Source organism: Gigantopelta aegis, chromosome 10, assembly GCF_016097555.1.
Source record: "Gigantopelta aegis isolate Gae_Host chromosome 10, Gae_host_genome, whole genome shotgun sequence".
Lineage (NCBI taxonomy): Eukaryota > Metazoa > Mollusca > Gastropoda > Neomphalida > Peltospiridae > Gigantopelta > Gigantopelta aegis.
This window is the reverse complement of record NC_054708.1, coordinates 74,885,199-74,903,231: the sequence shown is the minus strand read 5'-3', so window position 1 is coordinate 74,903,231 and position 18,033 is coordinate 74,885,199. Positions and strand designations below refer to the sequence as shown.

The window sequence follows — 18,033 nt, the reverse complement described above, 5'->3', positions numbered from 1 at the left end:
TCTCTCTCTCTCTCTCTCTCTCTCTCTCTCTCTCTCTCTCTCTCTCTCTCTCTCTCTCTCTCATATACTAGTATGCAAAATATTGCTTTGAAGTACGGACCCCTGTACGTGTTTTATAATAATTACGACATGTGTTGTAGGTAATGCGTTGCTGTAGGTAAGTTCCACTGTACCCAAGACGGTGAATAGAACATTATGTTAATGCGCACCTTATGCAGACACTAATCTACCCAGCCCTGCGTGTCAGTGTTCGGGGTAATCCGTCTTTCCGCTTGGTGCAAATCCCACCTTGGATACCAAACACGTCGCCTCTACACACAACATGGCGTCGACCGACAGGTGCTTTCATCAGTCTTAACTGAAGACATGAGATTCAGTGGTAAGTAAAACTAGAAAGTTTGTTTTGTTTAACGACACCAGTAGAGCACATTGATTTATTAATCATCAGCTATTGGATGTCAAACATTTTGTAATTTTTGACATAGTCTTAGAGAGGAAACCCGCCACATTTTTCCATTAACAGCAAGGGATCTTTTATGTGTACCATCCCACAGACAGCATAGCACATACCACGGCTTTTAATATACCAGTCGTGGTGCACTGGATGGAGCGAGAAATAGCCTACCGACGGGGATCGATCCCAGACCGACCGCGCATCAACCGAGCGCTTTACCACTGGTCTACGTCTCGCCCCAGTAAAAATAGTTGCATAACCGTAGTACATGTATATGTTTATATGCATAATTATGTATACATGTTTATATACATTCATTCATTTATACTTATTTTTGTGCTTCTATCCAATTAAGGTTTAAGCACGCTGTCCTGGGCACACAATTCAGCTATCTGGGCTGTCTGTCCAGGACAGTGGGTTAGTGGTTGATGAGAGAGAAGTCAGTGTAGTGGTCTTACCCATTGAGTCAATAAACTCGAGTGGAAGCCGGTAACGGGATTCGAACCAATACCTGTCAGCCTTAAATCCGTTGGCTCAACCACTAAGTATACACCACCGAGCGATTAAAACTAGTTTTATGAAGTTGAATAGCTGTAAAGGTATGCAATGCAAACATTGAACGTTTTTATAAAAACCAGTTAAATTATCTTGTTATCTGATGGCAAAATTTTCATTTTGATACATGTCTTACGTTTAAAATGGCGCGTGATATGAAACGTAATGTCTAAAAAAAAAAAGCTGTACCAATGAGAACCTACTACTCGCCACCTATTGTACGTACTATTGCCCATGTTCTTGTTTAATTCCCATGACGAAATAAACTTCTTTATTTCTTCATGTGCTATTTTTGCCCCCGACATTTCGATGTTTCCTTTATAAGCTCTTCTTCCTTGTACGTGTCCGGACGAACGAACGAATGAATGAATGAATGAAAGGATGAATGAATGAATGAATGAATGAATGAATGAATGTATATTGATAATCCAGCACAAAATACATCGGCTGTTGGGAATAGAATAGAATACAATACAATACAATACAATACATGTTTAAGGATACCTCAGCACCGGCTATTGGGTGTCAAACAATTGTAAATATATAAATACATTGATCTTCAACATCAATATAAAAAATTTAATATTAAATTGTCCGGACGACCACTGTCAACTTTCTCGGTGAGACACTTCCATATTAAATAGTCTACAGGGTTGCAGTCCGGTCATAAACAGGACATCTATCCTTATTGTCGGTTGAATCTGGTACTTGGGTACGAACCCAGTACATAACAACCAGATTGCCTAGCTACGACTTCGCTATCCACATTTCGTCGCGTTCCCTTGTATATTGACGTCCAAAAAAAACTATACCTAGACTGAGAGACTACTGAAGAAAAACCAAATCATGTTTTATGTTCAAAAGATATATAATCATGAGAGTGGTCTTTTGGCATGCTGTGCACATATTTGCATTCTCTAAAACCTGTAATATTTAATCACCATTTGATTTCCATTATTCAAATTATATAGGCATTTAAATCTATTTTTATTGGTATATTTGGACGTCAGTATATTTGACGATACAGACCGCGTGTATATATATATATATATATATATATATATATATATATATATATATATATATATATATATATATATATGTATATAGACAACTAGATTCGTGATGTTGATTTCACGTATTACCTACAATAACATATCGAATGACAGGTGCGTGCCGACAGGTAGATAACGATACAGTGTTTACCTTTGGCACAAAAGAACGCCCGAGCCTTTATTCCTGTAAGACTCGCGTAATTGTAGAACGTGCCTACAGCCACGAAAAGAAAGTTGTACGCAAAATGAAAGTCAAGAGCTCAATAGTTGTCCACGTGAATGAGAAGTCTTCATTGATCGACTCGGGTGGACCACAGCCCGTTGTGATATTATATTAAAGCACTGCACAGACATAAAGATATACTGAACAGCTCAATGTAAGGATATATAGATATAGATAGATAGATCGATCGATCGATAGATAGATAGATCGATGTTTAAATAGTCAGACAAACAGACAGACAGAAAATTATACAGACAGATAGACAGACAGACAGATAGACAGACAGATAGATAGATAAGACGGATAATAGAAGGATGGAAGGAGGGAAGGAGATATAAGTATAAAAATAGATAGACATATAGACTATTTTAGTGTGCAGTTTACAAATCAATCGATTCAGAAATAAATAACTTGGAGTAAATTCCATAGTATGAAAACAGGCGATCCCTGTGGGACGGACCAATTCGTATCAACTGAATGTCCCTTGTCAACTAGGTTTACTCTAGACCTAAGCGCCTCCTTTTTCCTTGGTGGAACATTGCTAGATTGTTCACGCTTTGACAGATGTTTTGTTGAGTGTGTAACAGAGTGATTAAAGCCATATCAAATAACTATACACAACAAACGAATAAACAGCTATGCATTGGATATCGGGCTATGTCTAAATTCGTACGTGCAAGATACGCATGGCTAATTAGGCCTGACGGAGCAAAAGAGGGTTGTGGTGGTTTTAGTTGTAATTTTCTAAATCCGTTATTATTAGTACACTTTGCTGTATAGACAATTAAAAGCTAAAGTTTGTTTTTGTTTAACGACATCACTAGAGCACATTGATTTATCAATCATTGGCTATTGGATGTCAAACATTTGGTAATTTTTTACACGTTGTGTCAGAGAAAACCCGCTTTAATTTTCCACTAGCAGCAAGGGATCTTTTATATACACTTTCACACAGACAGGGGAGCACATACCTTTGATATACCAGTCGTGGGACACTAGTTGGGTTGGGAGAAAAACTGAGAAAACTCCAATAAGAGAATGGGTCAATGGATTCGATCCTATGACGCACGCATCTGATTCTGAGACGAGCGCTCTACCAACTGAGCTGCTTTAAAAACAGGCCCGTATCCAGCTGGTGTGATTTGGGGAGGGATTCAGTTTTTAATTAAGACACAAAATCTATGTAAGTATCTTGTTATATTCTGAGTTGTGTTCCAAAGTAAAGATTAAGGAAGGAAATGTTTTATTTAACGACGCACTCAACACATTGTATTTACGATTATATGGCGTCACACATATGGTTAAGGACCACACAGATATTGAGTGAGGAACCCTCCCGTCGCCACTTTATGGGCTACTCTTTTCGATTAGCAGCAAGGGAGCTTTTATATGCTCCATCCCACAGACATGATAGTACATACCACGGCCTTTGTTACACCAGTTGTGGAGCACTGGCTGGAACGATAAATAGCCCAATGGGTCCACCGACGGGAATCGATCCTAAATCGATCGCACATCAGGCGAACGCTGTACCACTGAGCTACATCCTGCCCGCCCATCTTTGGACCCATTGGGCTATTTCTTGTTCCAGCCAGTGCACCACGACTGGTATATCAAATACCGATATGTGTTATCCTGTTTGTGGGATGGTGCATATAAAAGATCCCTTGCTACTAATGAAAAAATGTAGCGGGTTTCCTCTCTAAGACTAAATGTCAGAAATGTTTGACATCCAATAGCCGATGATTAATAAATCAATGTGCTCTAGTAGTGTCGTTAAACAAAACAAACTTTAATTTGTACAAATGTGTACAACACAGGTTACAAAACAAACAAAAAACCACACAACTACGCAACATGTGGATAATGTTACTAACACCAAAGATATAAAGAAATTCGTTTTCTTTTAGAGGTTTTGATATATTTATCTTTTGTGACACCCAATAACCGATGTGTATTTTTGTGCCGGGGTGTCGTTGAACATTCATTCATTCATTCATTCATTTATTCTTTTAGAGGTAAGAAAACGAATGGTGCATTAATGATGCAATGGCCTCCAAAAGTGACACCCCTCGACTAGAACAAAAGCCTGCTGCTTCTATCATTTTGAAACACCCACAAGACACGGATAACCTGCAAGACCATTTAGACAGGTGCACGGGTGACACCACTGCATCTGCGGATGAAGGAATTGGTCCCACACATCTGGAACATTTACAAACCGCACCTCAAACCAACCTAGAAAGGAAAGATTCGGATGAAGACTTATTCACTCCCGGCAGTTCTGGAAGTGTTTCTTTGGATTCCAATCTACGAGACGTTGAAGGATTCAGCCTTCTCGACAGTCGCGATCGAACTGGCAACCAATCTGATGTTGTTGACGATCGCGATGCCGCAATCACCGCGGATAAGGAGAATGGGTTACCGGAGGACAATGCCCAGTGCACAGTTATATCCCCAGAGCAATTGCAAAGACTTGAGCAGGAATCACCAGCAAATGATGAAGTCCTGAAAGGTGCTGCTCCCATAGCCACTGACAAGCAACAACCTCACCTGGACCACACAGATGGCTACGAGAACACAAATGTCACAGATGACTTCATTGAAAGTGTCAGCGTTCATGGCTCGAAAGACGATTCTAGTAAACATGACGCCGAAAATGACGCTGAAAATGACGCTGAAATTGACGATTCCGTAAACCAGACTGAAGACGCTATTCCATCTATGGCTGTGCGTGTAGGCAAGCAGACGACCAAGAAGGAGGCGGACAAGGAGTCTTCACTAGAAACAGAAGAGCCGCCTTCGGTTATTAAGGGACGCGTGTCTTGTCCCACCTCGGCGCAGAAACAAAAACAACATCAACAACAACAACAACAACAACAACAACAAGATCAACATCAACAACAACAACAACAACAACAAACGCAGATAGCGCGACTGCCGTCCCCGAAGGCAGGAGTCCGTGGAACTGTAAAGGGGGCCACAGGAAACATGCTGAGCAGAGGACGGATTCCGCCGAAACTGATTCGACTGGCAACAGTTACAGTGGCAACAAGGTAAGTGCACCAGAGATATGGTCAGGACAAGGTAGTTTTGTTCAACGACAATTCTACAACTGATTACTTCAGATAAAGCCGGCTACTTTTCGCATTAGCAGCCATGGTTTTTCGTTGATTTTTAATAAAGTGACGTTCTTATAAGGTAAAATTGTTTTCCAAATTAACAAACCACGACCTTTGATATACCAGTCGAGAGACACTGGTTGGAACGGGAAAGCCCAGTTACAGAATAGGTCCATCGAGGGGATTCGATTCTTGTTGTTGTTGGTGGGGGGGGGGGGGAGGGGGGGGGAGTGCCTAGTGTTAAGTGACTGTGGTAGGATAGAATACGTTGAAAACCAACCGAGAGTCAGAGTGAGGGATTGGCGGTGCAGTAGACGAATTTCTGAGTAAGTCTGAACGCAAAACCGTTAGCGATCTCTTCTTATGATTGAAAACATATTTCACTGTACAAAGAACAAAAACTCGGGCACAAGTTTGACAACTTACGAAGCCCTCTTCTATATACATACAATATACGTGGTGACTTATATTTCATAGCTGTATATTTAAACTACATTTAAACAGTCAATGATAACCAGTGGAAGGAAATATATTATATACAAAAGAATATGAAAGAAAGAAGAAGAAGAAGAAGAAGAAGAAGAAGAAAAATAGTGATACACAAAAAATAGTATATCACGTGCAGTCTAATTTGTTATCACAAATAATCCATATGGTAATTTAAATTATACTTTATTAATCAAAATGATGAGTTTGTTTGATATATATATTTGAACATAAGTAAATATTTATTTATTATTAGCATCGTTTAATATGTTTCGACAATATAGCAGTAATTGTAAATATATTGGTTGAAAATGCTGTAAGGGATTACATAGAATCTATCTCATCTTATCGCATGGCAAAGTCAAAGGGACACTGCCGTTTTGATCATAGTGAAATACTTGTTCTTTGTGAATAGGGGCACCGTTCCATGAAGCGATCTTAACACTACTAAGTCGTAATTTTTGTTTACGATCGCCAACCCGTTCCACGACGCGGCGTAGCTTACTATCGTCGTATATTACGGTGCAATTTACAATTGGTACGAGGCAGTTGTAAACCACTAACATAGGTGTCAAATGGCAGTTAGATGATGATTTGATAATTTTCTAAGAAGGATGCTAACTTTTTTATGTAAAAATGGATCTAATATATTCCAAATACCTTTATGAAACTCGGCGTTCATAAACTCGGCATTCTAGGCCATACGACCTTCACACGAAAATACGGGAGATAACTCATGTTTTATGCATTCGGCAATTATCGCTTCGCAAATAAACTGACAAAGTTACTTCATGGATGTCCGATACCAAAAAAACACAAACATCCAATATGTTCCGAAAGGTCGGTAACCAATTTACTATTTAACTAATTCGCACTTCTTCGCAAAGAAGATTTTATTCGTTAAAGGGCTCTTACGACTACTGTAAGGCTGCTTTGTGGAACGGCTGTACAGTTTACGTTTACTCACCTAAGTGCATACAATTAACCTACTACGATTCTCTAACGGAGCCTAGATAACTACACATGTATCTCAGTTGTAGAACGCTTCTTCTTTCTTTTTCTTTTTCCTTCAAAGAACCAGGACACCACGAACTCCATCCCACGTACCAAGTTTGTATTACCAGGAGCCGTTCAAGAGACAAAAGGTCATATCGTGGGATGTTGCCAACAACGCGCGCCCCCCTCTCCGAATCGACATGGAGGGACCTGGTCCCTGCAGCTACTCTCCGAGAAATAAACCTCTAAACGAAACCAACGCCCCGTCGTTTACATTCGGATCCAAATGTTACATAGAAAAAGGTTAAACTTAAAGTTTGCTTTGTTTAACGACATTGATTTATTAATCATCGGCTATTGGATATCAAGTCTTTGAGGAAACCCGCTTCATTTCTCCATTAGTAGAAAGGGATCTCTTGTATGAACTTTCCCCCCACAGACAAGAGAGGCGCGTGTGCAGGGGAAGGTTGTGGGGTGTAACCTCTCCCCCCCCCCCCACCACACACACACCTGCTCTTGCAAAGTGTCTTTTTTTCCAACGTATTTTCCGGAGGAACATGATTCGAAACCCCCTCCCCCAAGAAGTTTGCCACTCCCTGCATAAATTCCCGCACACGAGCCTGCAGGGCAGCACATATCACGGTCTTTGATATACGAGCCGTGGGCACTGATTAGGACGGTTAGCCTAATCAAGCCTAGTTGATCTTTCTGGGGACTCTGGCTAAAAGGCAGTGTTCATGCATTAGATATTACCCTATAATCACACAGCAGTTCTCATCAACTTAACCCTTATTATAACGCCATAAACCGAAAGCTGCGTCCGCACTTTCTCTTAAATAGTTTAACAAAATTGGTATGAACGTGATCTTTTCACGATACCAGTATAGCTAAAATACTTCGGTGTGTGGTTTAATTAAGGAATAGCAAGTTCGTTAGCAACGGCCTAAAAGACTCGTAGTCCATATACTAGTAGCTGTTACGTCTTCCACAATGTCATATTTCGTTTTATGCCCGTATAGTTATTGCATGTGTGAACGCTTGTGATTTCCAACCAAACGTATTTGAGCTAAACCAGTATAGTTAAACCAATTTAACTTTCAAAGTGTGAACATAGCTTAAGAAGCATAGTTTTAACAGATGTATCCGTCAACGCCAATTTTTGAAAATGTTTATTTAGAAACATGAATGTCTGAAAAGGTTGTGTCGCAAGTTATTTGACCTACTAAATGTCTCAACACAATGTTGAGTTGACCTACTAAATGGCTCAACACAATGTTGAGTTGACCTACTAAACGGCTCAATACAATGTTGAGTTGACCTACTAAATGGTTCAACACAATGTCATGTTGACCTACTAAATGGTTCAACACAATGATTTTATATTTATATTTGTGTAGATGGTGGTTCTCGTACATCTTGGGAGAAGAGCTGGTTTCAGAGTCCTCACGTCTGGACTAACAAAACTGATTTCAGTAGCGATGGGCCGGTATGTATCTACAGACAGACAGACAGACAAACATATAAAAAAAATACTGACATACATATACACATCCAAACACACCCATTAAACCCACCAAAACATACAAACATGCACGCACGTACACACTACTATATTTAAATCTATGTAATGTGTAATTTTAATATATAAAAAAGCTCTCTTTAGTCAATGGCGGGATGTACCTACAGACAGACAGACTGGGATGTAGCTCAGTTGCAAGGTGGTCGCTTGATGCGCGGTCTTTCTAGGATTGATCACCGTCGGTGGGCCCATTGGGCTATTTTTCACTCCACCACTGGTATAACAAAGGCCGTGGTATGTGTTATCCTGTCTGTGGAATGGTGCATATAAAAGATCCCTCGCTATTAATGGGAAAATGTAGCGGGTTTCCTCTCTATGTCAGAATTACCAAATGTTTGACATCCAATAGCCGATGATTAATAAACCAATGTGCTCTAGTGGTGTCCATAAAAATTGTGTTAACTATTTAGTCAAATACATTAACAGTGTCGACAAGGTCTGGACATATCATAAAATCCAGAGTAAATATTTAACATGATTTGACCATTGTTATAAACGTCTTTCAGTGGCCGGCCCCGTCAAGTTACAGGCAGCTCAGTTTATTTGGTCCTCGACAAAGAACGGCCACGGAGGCCCCTTCGTACTCCTTCGGGCGGAAAAGCGCGGTGTTTTCCTTAAATAAACCAGGTAGGAGCTTACAGACAGCCCAGATAGCTGAGGTGTGTGCCCAGGACAGCGTGCTGGAACCTTAATTGGATATAAGCACGAACATATTTATATTAATGAAATGAACTGCTTACAGTGTTCAATATCAATGCTCAGGAACAAGTAGCTCGAGTGTCCTCTAGCGTTATCCTATTATATAACACTCTCACATATAATAGACTAACGCCAGAGGACACTCGAGCTCAGGAACAAGCGGTGGGACTAAGGCCATGGTCATTTTTACGGGTCTTTGTTGTTGGGTTTTTTTTTGTGGGGAGTTTAATTCTTCTTCTTTTTTTCTTTTTTTCTTCTTTTTTTGGGGGGAGGGGGGGTTGCATCTGCACCCGCACCCGTACCCGCTTCCGCACATGTTGTCCGTTTTCCGTCAAACTCGATGGTACTGAAACCTGTCCGTCCTCCATGGAAGAGGAAAAAATTGACAAATCTAATCACGGCCTAACTGGTCTGTTTTCATTCAATTATTCATTCAATCATTAATTTGTTCGTTTCATTTGTTCATAAAACGCTCATTCATGCATCCATTCATTTTTCCATCAACCCATCCATCCATCCATCCATTCATTCCATTATATTGTATTTATTCATTCATCCATCCATCAATCCGTGTACCCACTCATCCATCTATCAATCCGTGCACCCACTCATCCATCCATCAGTTCATGCAACCATCTCTCTATCCATACATATATCCATCCATCCATCCATCCTTCCATTCATTCATTGATTCATCCATCCATCCATCCAGTTATGTATTCATCCATCCATTCATTCATTCTTTAATTGATTCATTCATTCATTCATACGTTTGTTGTTGATATTACTTGGTGCATTTACGTTTGCTGTAGGTAAAATGTAGACCTTTAAATTTCATTGAGCGCCAGCGAACATTTCTGAAATGACTTATATTGTAAAATAAGAAGTGATCAATAAAACTGCTAACCATATACACAGTGCCAACTAAATTTTAAAATTTTATTTTTGTAGGATCGGACAAAGAACCCTCACCAGTGGAATACGATCGCCACCTGGCGGACAATTTAATTTTGACGAGACAACCCTCATTTACTCACCAGTTCAGAGTCCACGGCACGGTGTTGTGGGGCAGTCGCGGTGAGTATATTATGCTAGGATCAGACCGTCAACTGTCACGACTAAGTTGACCAACTCGACGGTTGCGTTGTAATTTTCTGAACTGCCAACTTACGATGGGTGCGCTCAGATTAACCACATCTGTCTTACAGAAGTCATTTATGACGAGAATCGAGTTGCTAGAGAGCTCAGACTAGCAACTGGACAGTCGTAGAAGTGGTGAGAGCAGACAGGTGGCCAACTTTGTCGTGGCAGTTGAAGTTGATAGGGAGGGAGTGAGTGAGTTAAGTTTGAAGTGGTGAGCGAGAAATGTTCAATTTGGCGTGGTCTCAAACGAGATTTCCAAGCACCTGGGGGACAAATAGCAACGTTTTAGATTACTTATTGTTCTATGTAGGAAAGAAAGAAAGAAATGTTTTATTTAACGACGCACTCAACACATTTTATTTACGGTTATATGGCGTCAGAAATATGGTTACGGACCACACATATTTTGAGATGAAACCCGCTGTCGCCACTATCCATTGAGCCTTGCGGAGCACTCACTCAGGGTTTGGAGTCGGTATCTGGATGAAAAATCCCATGTCTCGACTGGGATCCCTATTAAAATAACAACAGATTCAAAACTGTATGAAAAACAACAACGTGACGCCCGAATTGCATTTATTACCCTCCTGTCTGGCCTCGCATTCTTTTACTTATAATTTTGAATCTGTTGCTGTTTTAATAATATTTGACATATGGACCTAACATTTTCACGGAAGATGGAAAATGTCAATAAAAAGTTTGTTTTTATTTAACGACACCGCTAGAGCTTATTGATTTATTAATCATCGGCTATTGGATAATTTGGTAATTTTGACATATTGTCTTAAAGGAAACCCGCTACATTTTCCATTAGTAGCAAGGGATATTTTATATGCACAATCCCCCAAACAGGATACCACATACCACGGCCATTGATACACCAGTCGTGGTGCACTGACTGAAACGAGAAACAGCCCAATAGGTCCACCGACGGGGATCGAGCGCTTTACCACTGGGATAGGGTAATGGGTGTGAAATATTGAACTTAAAGACGACATAATTGTAAAATAATTTCATATTCACATTTGTTTGGCTTTTATTTAGTTGGGGGGTTTTTGTTGTTGTTGTTTGTTTGGGTTTTTTTTGTTGGATTGTTGTTTGGGTTTGTTTTGGGGGTTTTTTGGGGGGTGGGGCCATCCGATATATATTGGAAATAAAATGAAAATTTGAATGCTAGTAAAACCACCAGGACGAATAGAACACATTTAATATATAGTCACTCATACTAGTGGGGCGGCATTTAGCTCAGTCGGTCGAGTGCTCGCCTGAGGTGCTTGCGTCGCAGGATCGAACCACCTCGAAGGATCCATTCAACTGATTGGGTTTTTTCGTTCCAATCAGTGCACCACAACTAGTTAAAGGTCGTGGTATGTGCTTTTCTGTCTGTGGGAAAGTGCATATGAAAGACCCCTTGCTGTTAATGGAAAAATGTAACGGGTTTCCTCTGATAAATACGTGTTAGAATTATCAAATGTCTGACATCCAATAGCCGATGATTAATTAATCGGTGTGCTCTAATGGTGTCGTTAAACAAAACAAACTTTAACTGATACTAAAGTACTAATCAAAATTATACCCAGGTGATTTTCAGTCTTATATATTAGTTATGAAAATCCCTGGAATAAAAACCATAAAAATGTGTCAGTATTATCATGACCTGTTATGGTATTCAAACAACGGGTACAAAAAAGTGACAATAAATGACCTGTTACAGATAGAAATATGAGATTATATTTACAATTTTACTGCAAAACATATGTAATTTGGAACAGACTATAACACTCAGGTTTATGTTGATTACACTTGACAGGTGAAATCACAAGTACTAAGCTAAGCAGAGAGGTGGTCTCAGGTGTGTTCAATATCAAACTTGGAGTTATAGTCTGTTTCATAGTACATATGTTTTGCAGTAAAATTGTAAATTAAATCTCAGATTTCTATCTATAACAGGTCATTTATTATCATTTTAGGTACCGGTTGTTTGAATACCATAACAGGTCATGATAATACTGACACATTTTTATGGTTTTTATTCCAGGGATTTTCATAACTAATATATAAGATTGAAAAATCACCTGGGTATAATTTTGATTAGTACTTTTAGTATTTTGTATTCCTTTAACTTCAGTTGTTAATAAACGCATTACGTGTTTTCCTTCTTATTTTCAGAACTGACGCCGGGGCCTGCTGCATACTCGCCGAAAATAGCCCCTAGTCGATTCCGAACAGCTTTCACCATACAAGGAACACGCAGAGAAAAATCGCAAAAACTAGGACCCTTCTCCACGTTTTGAAAGATTCATGTTTACAGTTACCAAAAGTTTGATAAGACTGAGCTGCTGATAATTGTCATTAATTTTACCAATAAGCCTACTTACTTCTTTGGAAATGCTTTATTTAAAAAAAAATAATAATAATAAAGATGAGAAGTAGGTCCTATGTTTTTAAAGGAACAAATTGAAATCAAAATCGTACATACGTTTTCTTCTAAATACGGAATGCAAGCAAACGTTACTGAAAACGTTGATTGTTGAATAAATAGCTGTATACCATTGTAAATGGTAAAGAATATATGTTTTTAATGAAAACACAGAGGACCTAACCCTGATTTAATTGCCTGGTTTTGGTAACTAAAGTTTGACAGCGGGGCGGATCTTTGTGCTTTTCCGTACCCATTCCTGGATATAACATTTGTTTTCATGTATTCTTTTTTCCTGAGTTTGCTGCACTTTGTAAGATGTTATCGACTAAAAGAGACTTTTCAACTATTGTAATTATATATAAAAAAAAAAAAATTTGCATAAAATATTAGTGGCTGTACATTAAACGTGTTACTGATCGTTCTAATATTTGTACAAGGTTAAATTTTATTTTATTTCCTAAAATAAAAATTTTCGAAGACAAAATCCAGTTTGGACTTCTTACAAATATTAAGACGAGCAGAAACACATTGAATATACAGACACTGATATTCTAAACAAGACAATATTTTTAATATGTAAGTTTAATCGTAGAAGTATTTTATTAGTCTAAAACATCTTACAGTGCAACAAACTCGGGAATGTCCCATTAATGTGTTGTTAACATTCTTGTTTTTAAATACAGATACATGAACACAAATGAATACGTCATAAATAAGTCAAATCAATCATGGCATTAAACGAGTAAGTGGAACACTATTTACGTCTTTAAACCTGCATCGTTTAACAAGGGTTTATAATTTAGGCTCCTTTTCTAGACTGAGGTGCAAGCCCAGTTAATTTGACCCTCATGACACCTCCCTCCCCCTCCCCTAGAGTGTATTGTATGTGTATATTAGCCATGTAAATAAAAGTATCTAACTATTGTAAATATCTCATGTACATACGCATGTATATAGGTTAAACACTAAAGTGTACATATACATGTAATTTACATTATTATTTGCCCAACGAAATTCACGTACAGACAGTAAAGACAGAAGTGATGTTCAGGTATATATGTGTTGTGTGTGTTTCAAATTTTAGAACGTATTCAATTTTTACTATACCAAATAGAATCTCATGTGCGACAATGTTAACATATGTAGCTAGACATACTATGACATACTGTGATATACTAACTAAACCAACCAAACAGAAGATGTTACCATTAAATTGACTCGGCGTACCATAATACATCGACCAGTGTATTAATTGAAGCCAGTGGAATATTGTATGGCTCATTTTCGATACAACAGTTAATAATTTTGTTTTCTTTAACGACACCACTAGAGCACATTGATTTATTTATAATCGACTATTGGATGTCAAACATTTGGTAATTTTGAAACCAGCTATATTTTTCAATTAGTAGCAAGGGATCTTTTATATGCACCACTCCACAGACAGGATAGCACGTTTATACCACGGCCTTCGATATACCAGTCGTAGTGCACTGGCTGAAACGAGAAATAGCCCAATGTGCCCACTGGCAGGGATGATCCTAGACCGACCGCGCATCAAGCGAGCGCTTTACCACTGGGCTACGTCCCGCCCTTCGATACATCCGTTAAAACACCCTAAATTTGGCACATAGTTGCAATACGTAGTTGTGCAGGTGTCATATACATGCTTTAGAACAAGGTACGGAGTCAAGTAAAAATAGCATGTATTTATTGCCCAAATAAAACTTGGGTGGGGACACGAACTTAATTTATTATCAATGACAGGACTGGCAGTATTAACAATGCTATTAAATGTTCGGGACACTTAAAACGTGATCCCTGATGTGTTATTTCGTATATAATAGTAATACGTAATAGTGCTACCTATATAATTTATTAAGTAATCTTAATATTAGATGCCTGTTCGTGTTTTACTAACATGTCTGTATCTTATACATACTCCATCTTTTTAAGTAATAAATTACGCCTTATTAAGACTGAATATTTGTGTTTTGTACTTGTCACATCCGCTGGGAAGGAAAATAACCGACAGATAAAAACATTTTTAATGTTTATGGACTTTGGTCAAACCCACGATTAGTGGAGAGGAATATTAAACTTGTTTAACGACATCCGAGCACATTTTAATCTACATTTTAACTTGCATTAGGCATTTTTATATGCCTCCAGGAACACTAAGCCAATCAACATAGTGTATTTTTCGCATAAAAAAAAAAAAAAACCCTCCATAAAATAAAACTCACCGCTTATTTCTATCCATTTTTGAGACACTGAATTTCGGGGAGGGGTGTGTACTCCCAACACCCTCTCTGGATCCACACCCGACTGAGCTGTAACCTACTATGGCACACGTTACTAAGCTGCCATTGTAAGTTGTAACACGTGTATGGCACGTTGAGCCTTTGAGGCGACATATTATAGTTAAAAAGTTAAAGGTTTTTTTGTTTAACGACACCACTAGAGCACATCGATTTCTTAATCATCGGCTATTGGATGTCAAACATTTAGTAATTTCGACGCATAGTCTTCGAGAAAAGCCGCTACATTTTTTCATTAGTACCACAGGATCTTTTATATGCACCAGGACAGGACATACCACGGCCTTTGATATACCAGTCATGATGCATTGGCTAGAACGAGAAATAGCCCAATGGGTTCACCGACGGAGATCTATCCTAAACCGACAGCGCATCAAGCGAGTGCTTTACCACTGTGCTGATAAATCCCAAGAGAAGGGAAGATTGTCTTCCTTGGTGAAAAACATGTAATATCTGCAAGAAAGAAAATCACCTTGCTTTAAAATGTCCTTCTAGAAGATTTAAACCAAGAAGTGATCGGAAACAAAAATCTAAAGAGAAACTATATTCAGTAGACGACAACTGATGCCAGTAGTGATGGAAGTCTTATGTCCGTGGATGCTACCGATGAGGTTGTTCTGTTAATGTTGGTGGTGGAATCTATCCTACTAGAATCTTTGCGGACATAGTAGTAAATGGACGGAAAGTGAATTTTCAATTAGATAGTGGAGCAAGTGTGAACGTTCTATCTGACGCCGTTTATAGAGGTTTGTCGCAAGAGAAGCTGGAACCTAGTGACACTACACTTATTATATTTAACAAATCTCAGGTAAAACCACTAGGAAAATGCAGATTAATGATTGTCAATCCTAAAACTAAGAAGAAATACAGCGCAGAGTTCCAAGTTGTTGAAAGAGAAATGTAGATTTGTATTGGTGTCTAGAACAGTGCAATAAATGAAGCCAATAACAGTGAATGGAAACAATTGTGAGTCGGTACATAGTGTGGAGACAACGCTACCTGTTGAAACACAGGTCGTCGATGTGTTCTCGAAAGATAGTAAACTAGAAGGAGATTTAGATTTGGAAGTGGATCCAGCAGTATCACCAGTACAGATATCACAAAGAAAACTGCCTTTGGCAAAAAAAGCGAAGGTCAAGAAACATTGATAAACTTGTCAAGAAGGATGTTTTGGCTTCTGTCTCGGTACCTAGCTACGGATTGGGTATCTTCCATAGAACTTTCCAATAAACAAAGTGGATATGTCTCTGTACTGTCCCGAAACCTCTGAACAAAGCTTTGAAGAGAAACCACTATCCATTACCCACGGTTAATGATATCCTTTCTGAACTTGTATCCTTTCTGAACTGTCAACTGCTAAGTTGTTCACTGTACTTTATGCAAAATATAGATTTTGGCATGTCTTAGATGAAGAGTCTAGCTAATTAACTTCATTCTGAGCTCCATTTGGTCGCTACAGGTGGAAACTGATGCCATTCAGAATTTCCCCAGCACCCGAAGAATTTCGATGGAGACTACAAGAAGCTCTAGAGGATTAGAAGGAGTTGCCGTAGTAATGGATCACATACTGCTGTCACGGGGATCCTATAATACCCGTAACTGAATAAAACACGATTATCCAAATATCTCTCCTAACTGTATATTTATTAGATCTCTCTGTATCGAGCAGTCTAATACCCGAGTGGCTCGGCTCTAGGTATAATCAGAGATAAGATCTTTTATAAATATATATATGTAGCACGTTTAGTTTACTAGAAAACACAACAAAACACAATACACTTTGGAATCTGTATTAACACTACGCTGACAAATGTACTTGCCGCAGTAGCCAATTAACAACAACAAATAATAACAACCCAGAACTAATCACTTAATTAGTTAATCACTAGGTGTCTAGTTTCACAATATTCTAATCACTTCACCGTGATACAACACGCACACGTGTGATAATTGAGAAACACTGCCAGGGGAACTTAATTAATAAAGGAATTACAACTGGTATTCCTAACTGGTTAATTTTTAATTAACCCTCCTTAACTACTCATTCAGTAACCTTGTAATACAGAATTAATACTGGTACATATCCCAATAAAGACAATAACCTACAGTTTACCTAGGTCCTCTAGGATGACTGGCTAAGCTTAATATTTTAGACAGTGAAGCCTACAATTTACTTCGTCAGATTACCGGAGACACTGTCTAAATAATATTGGTATAATACAGTATTAAAATATTTAAAGTCACATCAATCACATCAAGGTTATACAACAGAGCAGAAAAATATGTTTACCAGTCCAGTCGGACTACGTTCCCCGGGAGCCTTCCAATGTTTCTCCCCGATATATCATGTCATGTCATGTCATAGGGTTTTACGTGCACATTCAGAGCAAGCTGTTGTAGCGTACGCCTGTCGTGGGCGCAAGAGCCGGCCTTGGCCGGCTCTTCCGTCTATGACAGGAAAGGTGGGGGAGGGGAAGGAGGGACCGCCTGCACTGGCAGGTGCAAGGGAGCATCAGCAGCCAGACTGAATCGGTAGCAGGCGGGGGGGGGGGGGGGGGGGGGGGGGGGTGGTGGTGGTGCTATGGAATTTGAATGGAGCCGTTAATGCCAAAGAGAAAGTGGTGCGTAATTTTGTTGAGGAAGTTTTGGCGCAATTTTGAACGGTCGGTCGAAAGGTAAATGGTCGAGCTAATATAGGTTTTGATATTAGAGAATCGAGAGTAGCTCGTTAATTTTAGACCTTTACTATGCTGTGGTGTCTCCCTAGGTTGCCCATCGGGCCCTTATAAAGGGCCTGACCGCTTCTGGTCGAGGCATCACCAAGTACCAAGTTATTACCAGCAGCAAGTATTGGGGGTTTGGGTGGGGGAGGCCGATATTCTTTTGTTCAGGTTCCCCCGGGTGCATTGCAATTGTGTACTCGGAACGGTATTCTTTTGTCTGGTTCCTTTTTAGAGCACGTGCTGGGCCATTAAATG

At 39.2% G+C, this 18,033-nt stretch overlaps 1 protein-coding gene across 1 annotated transcript; it reads left to right on the top strand.

Moving 5' to 3' along the window:
* Positions 1 to 298: 298 nt before the first annotated feature.
* LOC121384363 lies at positions 299 to 13,118 on the top strand. Its single transcript, XM_041514728.1, has 7 exons — positions 299 to 379; positions 4,304 to 5,343; positions 6,971 to 7,194; positions 8,289 to 8,377; positions 8,977 to 9,097; positions 10,121 to 10,246; positions 12,482 to 13,118. Exons 2-7 carry the CDS (start codon positions 4,337 to 4,339, stop codon positions 12,604 to 12,606), a joined length of 1,692 nt encoding a protein of 563 aa, XP_041370662.1. The 5' UTR covers positions 299 to 379; positions 4,304 to 4,336; the 3' UTR covers positions 12,607 to 13,118.
* Positions 13,119 to 18,033: the final 4,915 nt, after the last annotated feature.